This window comes from Mus pahari, chromosome 13, assembly GCF_900095145.1.
Source record: "Mus pahari chromosome 13, PAHARI_EIJ_v1.1, whole genome shotgun sequence".
NCBI classification, from domain to species: Eukaryota; Metazoa; Chordata; class Mammalia; order Rodentia; family Muridae; genus Mus; species Mus pahari.
The window spans coordinates 76,549,054-76,556,239 of NC_034602.1; the positions used below are offsets into that span (position 1 = coordinate 76,549,054).

The following is a 7,186-nucleotide window of genomic DNA, read 5'->3' on the forward strand; positions in this document are numbered from 1 at the left end:
GAGGAGCTAGAGAAAGTACCCAAGGAGCTGAAGGGGTCTGCAACCCTGTAGGTGGAACAACAATATGAACTAATCAGCACCCCCTGTATTTCCTTTAGACGGGAGCAATTCTGGGTTAAAATTTTGAGATGTGTGTTTGGCCCCATCCCTCAACAAGGGCGTCATGCCTAAACCACTGGATATGGTCTCACTCCCCTTTGTTGTGGTAAATCTCCAACCCAAATAAGCCCAGGCAAAGAAAACACAACTCAATTAATATGAATACAAGCTGCATGCCTAGGTTGGGTAGATCTACAACTATACTACATCTTCCCCATCTATGAGATCCCTTATAACTTGCGGTTTCTCCAGGCCACATGCTTCTGCTCCACTTTCCTTCCACCTCCGCCTTCGTTGTCCTCTGTTCTCTTCCTTCTCCTTCTCTCCCAAACTTTCAGCTCCAACTTCCCTTCTCCTGCCCAATCACCAGCTCTAGCCTTATTTTACAAATTAAGGTGAGGAGAAGGTTCACAGGAAACCACCTGAGTTCTGACTGATTTCAGCTAATGTCATCACCACTGGGTCCTGGGAGCCTCTTGCTTTCCTCGTATCTGGAACTTCGTGTTGGCTACCTCCAGTTCCCCATTCCCCATTGCTACCCTCCTCTGTTCAATTTCCTGACCCTCTGTACATCTCCCCCACACATCTCCTCCCACAGCCGATCCTTGAATATCATGTTTTTGCTGATAAATTTTCAAATCCAGACTTACATATTTATATCCAATTACTGACCTGACATTGCTACCTGGGTGCTATGTAAAAAAATTCTCAAATGTCAGGCATCCAAATTTATTTCTGCTGACCAAGTAATGCTTCTATGTAAATGAAATTTTCTTTCATTGTGTCTTGATATTTGGATTATAATTATGTTTGAGTTCTTATTTTAGTCATTCACTATTCGAAACTTTCTGTCATTTGTATAAAGAAAATATGACTGACTTTTCAGAACCCATTTCTTCACCACAGAATGAGATAGTAAATCCATCTTCCTCATCAGAAATCATACTCTATAGAGATAACTATGTGTGAGGCATACGATATACACCCAGGACATACAGACTTACAGTTGGCACACTATGGTATCATTGCTGGTGCTGAGGCTAAGGTGTCAGACATTATGCTTGACAGAATATGCTTCTCAAACTGAATAAACAAGAAACAGAAATCCATTACTAGTATATATGGTCTTAGATATATTGATAGTGTTTAGTGCCTTTGCACAATTTATAATTCCGTAAGAGTATTCAAGAAAAAAGATAGTTGTAAAGAAAACGCGTGTTATTTGTGCAGGGTGAATAACCTTGAATGGATTTTTGCCTAAGTCATGAAAGCTTCGACCTTTTAATGGGAAACCATGTGTCTTTGTCTTCTCACCCTTTCGCATGAAGGGTGATACTTTTTGGTTCATCATATCCTCTGGCATCATTGTATAATTGGTGGATGGATTGTTCTTCATCTCCTGGAAGGAAGTGTGTTGAATGATTCTGTCCACAAGCTCTGCTGAGGGCTTTCTCTCCAGGAACTCTATTAGCTTTACAACTTCTCTTCTGATGTCCTATGGAGAAAAAAAGAGATTTAAAAACAAAAATGGCAGAAGTTGGTGAATAGGTATTAGGCTAAAACTGAGAGATCATTATTTTGTATATGATCATATTAGAACTAAATGTATAAGGAAAAAAACAAAGTATTCTCAAACAATTCTTCCTCATCCAAAAATAGAAGCAGGAGATACTTCAGAAGCTTTTAGGCTCAAATGAGATGAGTTGTTAAATTTTAAATTTTACACCTAGTAAAATGGTTCTTTCTAATTATTTCATTTCCCTGTCTTTATTTTTACATAGACATGTATGTGTGTATTTGTGTTCTTGTATGTTCAAGCTTGCATGTATGTGAACATGCATGCAGATAAGTGTGCATGCACTTGTATTCAGGTGTGTGAAAGCCAGAAATGTGTACCAGTATAACTTCCTCTATTGCTCTACACTTTATTTTACTGAGGCAGATGTCTCACTCCATCCAGACCTAACTGATTATGTTAGGTTACCACGTGAGTTTGCCTCTGGCATCCCCTGTTTCCATAGCACTAGGACAAGAGGCAGGTTTCCATACTGGTTTAACTGAAATGCCAAGGATGCTGGAGATCTGAACTGCATCCTCTAGCTCACATAGCTTGACTCTATCCACATCTAGTTGGACTGTTTTTATTTATTTTTCATTCTCTTTGAGGCAAGTCTTGCTACTCTGCTCAAACATAACTTGAACTCCCAAATTACCAGTGTTGGCTTTGTAAGTGCTAAAATCAGAGGAATAAGCTACCCTGCCTAGCATTGTGCAAACATGATACATGCAGAATGAATTTCATATATAAAATATATAAACTCTCAGAATGCAGTGTGCAGTGAAAGATCGTTTGGTGACCAAGTATGTATATTATTATCTTGTTTCTTATTTTTTATGAATTCAAGATTCTTTTTGCAAATTTTATCTTTAGAAAAGTTTTAATACTAGGATTTAAAATGGATTCTTTCCTTAACCACTTTTATTTACTGAAATCAAGTCTGACATAACCAAACTAGGATATTGTGATTTTCCTTTTTAGCTCTGCAACGGGTTGTTATTAGGTTCCCAGTGATAATATTGCATCCAGAGAATTGTCATATGCTAAGAGCATCTTAAGAATTACTAGAATGTTCATTATGCCTTCCATTTCTTACCTCTTTCATGTCTTCATAGAACATAAATAAAACACGTGAATTCTTACTCTTTTCCCACCAAGCTTTCACGTGATCATACCAGGAACCATATGGAACTGAAATTAGAAGAAACAAGTGTAAAGATGTGTTATCATTTTACTAGCTTAAAGTAAGTATTTAAATTGTTAATAAAAGGCAAATAGGTCAGTTACGCTTATTTAAGAGTTCTGCGCAGCAATGATGCAAAAATTGTTGAATAATGCCCTCCTCAGGAACATATTTTTAGCTTTATCATACTGACATGTAGTAGAATACTGAGAAAAGATGAGAAACCAGCTCATTTTAAAGCAAAGAGAACATGCTTCAAACTGGAGTGAGTGTGTGTGTGTGTGTGTGTGTGTGTGTATGCGTGTGTGTGTGTGTGTGTGTGTGTGTGTGTTTGTGTCTCTGTATGAGTCTATGTGTTTGTATATATCTGTGTTTCTGTTTGTGTGAGACAGAGACAAGGAGAGAGAGGGAAACTCTCTCTCTCTCTCTCTCTCACACACACACACACACACAGAGAGAGAGAGAGAGAGAGAGAGAGAGAGAGAGAGAGAGAACAGAGAGAGATTAGTAATTATGTGAGCATTTACTAAAAGACTAGTAATTTAGATTGTGAAAGTTGTTCTCATAGGGACAATTTATTTTAGAGATCATGTGATCTCTAAAAGAAATGCTGTCAGCTTTTCTTTTAGCCTTACACAACAGCTGTATCAAATCCAAGGTTAATGGAATGATGCAAACATGCTCTGTATCACTCCTAGACTTGGCATTGACATTTCTCTGTGCCTTGATGCTAGAAGCAAAGATACTTTTGAAAAGTTCCACAATGATATTAATAATGATCTAATTCATTTTAAGGCATACAAATAATTTTTTCTCTGTAATATAAAGATAATATTGACAATCTTGAGGATATACTTTCTTCATGACACAAGCCACAAAGATCTAATGAGTGCTATTATCTTATATGATAATAAATTTTTCAATTACTCTTATTTGTACAGTTCACAGGACTTATTGAATGAAATTCAAACTATTCTTTGCACATTCGTCTTCAAACATAAAGGCACAGTTGCTTTAGACAGAATTTTAGTGGAATGGTAGAATTCCCACAGTATCTGCTCAAGAAACTCTTCACTGTTCAGTAAAATCAAAATTAAAATGTTCAGTTTGCATACCTAGAAGAATAAGCAAAAATTTTACAAGTATTCAGAATGATTGTAAATTCCTTACATGTGACTTTATTTAATGCCTGGGCATTTTACTTGGAAAGGAATGAGTGATGCTTTTATATCTCATCTACTTTTTGTTCTATCGTGTTGTAACAACATGTTCTAAACCTTATTTTAAAATATGAAAATATATGTTAAAGAAGGGACATACTAACTCTCAGACTTACAGAGCAGAAATTGGCACCCCTGATGCTACAAGTAAGTCAATGCATTTACTTCTTGGCATTATAATGGAATGCCTAGAGTTTCTAATTTTCCATGATCCCCACATACGAGAAGCCTACTATCAGTCTAAGCATCAGTGTTTCAGATCTGAATAAATTATACCCCATAGAAACCTTATATTCTACATCTATTTATATGTTTGTTTATATATATACAACCTTATATTATATTTCTTTTTACATATATTAATCTGCTGTACATATTTTTATACTTATATTGTTTTTCTGTCTTCATAAGTTGATATTCTACTTTTATAAAATACATTATAGTTCTATTTGTATATATTATACTTATTTTATATTATCTTTGTTTATATTGACTCATTTATTTTTTTAAATATTTTTTGTTCTGTCTTTTTGAGACAGGGTTTCTCTGTGTAGCCCTGGCAGTCCTGGAACTCACTCAGTAGACCAGGCTGGCCTGGAACTCAGAAATCTGACTGCTTCTGCCTCCCAAGTGCTGGGATTAAAGGCATGCACCATCACTGCCTGCCAACTCATTTATTTTTTTGTTTGTACAAAATAACATTTGTATTGTCCTTCTTTGATGAAAGAAAAGATCCAAAGAATTTAAGGTGCTCTTACCTTTCCCTTCCATAAATTTCTCCACAAATTCAGAAAAAGATTTAGGATTTGGATAACTAGTTATCATTAGCAAAAAGTAGTAATAAGAAACGGCGACATCTTTGGCGTTCCGGCAAAGGTAGATCATCTAGAAGATGAAATAAGTTGTTAAAGTCACTGACTGGATGATCTACCATGCTTTCATCAGGTTCAAAACATTCATGTTTCCAACAACTAACAGAATATAGTTTCATTGTGAAAAAATAAAAATATAAACATTATAGAGGAAAAAATATCCTTTAATATATTAAGTTGAAGCAGTGTTTGCTCAGTATCCTGGTGGCCTTTAGTCTGAGCCTTCTAACAAACCTGTTAAATAGCCTGAGGTGACAGCATCATGACATTTTCACTGACAAAACAAAACAAAACTGAGTTAACCAGATTTTCCCAAATTTTATGAATAAAATAGTGAAATTTAAGTTAATTCAAGTATATAGCAGAACTGACAGTAAATCAATATTAATACCAAGTTGACAGATTTCTTAGTTCAGGGCAAAGTTTTCTATTCTTTAGATTATTTTATAGTTTGGATACTAAGGCAAAAATTCCCTGTAGTATCCTAGCTTGCAGTTAGAAAAAAATCATATTTTACATAGTTGTCTTTAAACCCATATCTCGAAGTTTTCTATTTTTTTAATCTAGGTGTTCCTTGAGAACCCTTTAGTTGTTTGATAATAAAACAACTACTCCTTCCCCCAAGGGAGGTTTGCATGTTTATATGCAGCAGATAAACATTGGTGGATCAGCACATCACGGAGATGCCGTTTCTAAAGTGAGCACTGTAAAAGTCTATCCTGCAAAAGCCTTGTTCTTTTCTACTCAGATTTTTCTCCCCACTTAAGAAGTGAGAGAAAGCATGCAGTCTCTTCCAGGTCTGATAGTCAGGGCTACCGGTGAGATTCCGCAAGTCTGCCAACCTATCTATGTTTGTGTTCTTTCCTTCAGCTTTCAAGCCCTTAGTCAGTGACATCAAGGAGTTCTGCCATTAACACTCTACAACTAAGAGGTTAAAGTTAAGCGCACTAGCTTGTTTATGCACTTGCACACAGTTTTAAAAAAAATATTCCAGCTTATTCTTTGAAGACTCAATCTCATGTTTAAGGACTTTTTTTTTTTTTGCAAAATTCAAAAGATGTTATTTTGTACCAAAGTTGTTATTAAACATAGTAAACTTTTAAAACTTTTCATTCTCTCAAGTTCTCTGTGTAGCCTTGCTAACAAACTTTTCATTCTCTCAAGTTCTCTTTTGCTAACTTATTGGATACATATACACCATTGTGACCATAAATTTACCTCTCATTTTTTATCTTTTGCCCCCACCATTATTATATTTCAGGAGTATTCCCTAAATCTCAAAACGTTGTCTGTATTTCAGACTGACACTGTTTCTCTTCCCTTTCTTGGAGACAGTGTGAGCTCTTATTTTTAACTCCTAATTTCTATGATCTCATGTTGGTAGATATTATTAAACATCCATATGTTTCGCTGAACATTCCTTTTTATATATAAAACAAAGAATTCAAAGAGCATTTCTTCTTATTTCCTCTTTCCTGGAGTTGTTCCTTTATTTTTTATTTTTATTTTTATTTTGAGACAGGGTTTCTCTGTGTAGCCCTGGCTGTCCTAGAACTCGCTCTGTAGACCAGGCTGGCCTCGAACTCAGAAATCCGACTGCCTCTGCCTCCCAATTGCTGGGATTAAAGGGAAGCACCACCACTGCTCAGCAAGTTGCTACTTTTAATACAACTGTCTCTAGAATTCCTAGTACATGCATAATTAAATATAGTTACCACTTACTACCCTTGAGAAGGTGCTACTCCCCTAGCCCACGCTTCTTCTGGTGGCTTTATTTCTGAGATTTTGGTCATTCATTTGTTTCAACTAACAATTTGAACACCAGTCTCCTTTGCTAACCCTTCCATTGCTAACTCTTTTTTTTTTTTTACCTTCAATGCAAATTTTATTATCTATATTCACAGTTCATCTAATTTACTAAATTATTTTACTCATCCATGATTAGTTCTTTTTTAATTCAGACTATAACTTTTGTCACCGAATCTTGAATTTTGCGATCTCACTTTAAATTTCACTTTGGAAGCTTGTACCATGTTAGGGTGTTTTTCTCCATTAAAGATCTGTTCCTCCTTGTTCCTCATACATTACTCCATATGCCTCCCTGTAAACCACACAACAAATTCAAGCTCATTGTCTTTGAATGATTTTCTTATTCATTATCTTGATCTTTTTTTTTTTTTTTTTTTTTTTTTTTTTTTCCGCGAAAGGGTTTGTTTTTATTTTTTTTTTTTTTCCCCGAGACAGGGTTTCTCTG

The 7,186-nt window shown here is 35.4% G+C and overlaps 1 protein-coding gene across 1 annotated transcript in view; it reads right to left on the reverse strand.

Moving 5' to 3' along the window:
- The window catches only part of LOC110330635 (estrogen sulfotransferase, testis isoform), a 17,818-nt gene that overhangs the window by 1,457 nt on the left and 9,175 nt on the right, over nucleotides 1-7,186 (reverse strand). Inside the window, exons 5-7 of the mRNA XM_021210882.1 lie at nucleotides 4,819-4,945; nucleotides 2,754-2,848; nucleotides 1,414-1,594 (exon numbers count right to left, since the gene is read on the reverse strand). Of these exons, the coding sequence (XP_021066541.1) occupies nucleotides 1,414-1,594; nucleotides 2,754-2,848; nucleotides 4,819-4,945 (403 nt within the window). The remainder of the gene's footprint in view (nucleotides 1-1,413; nucleotides 1,595-2,753; nucleotides 2,849-4,818; nucleotides 4,946-7,186) is intronic.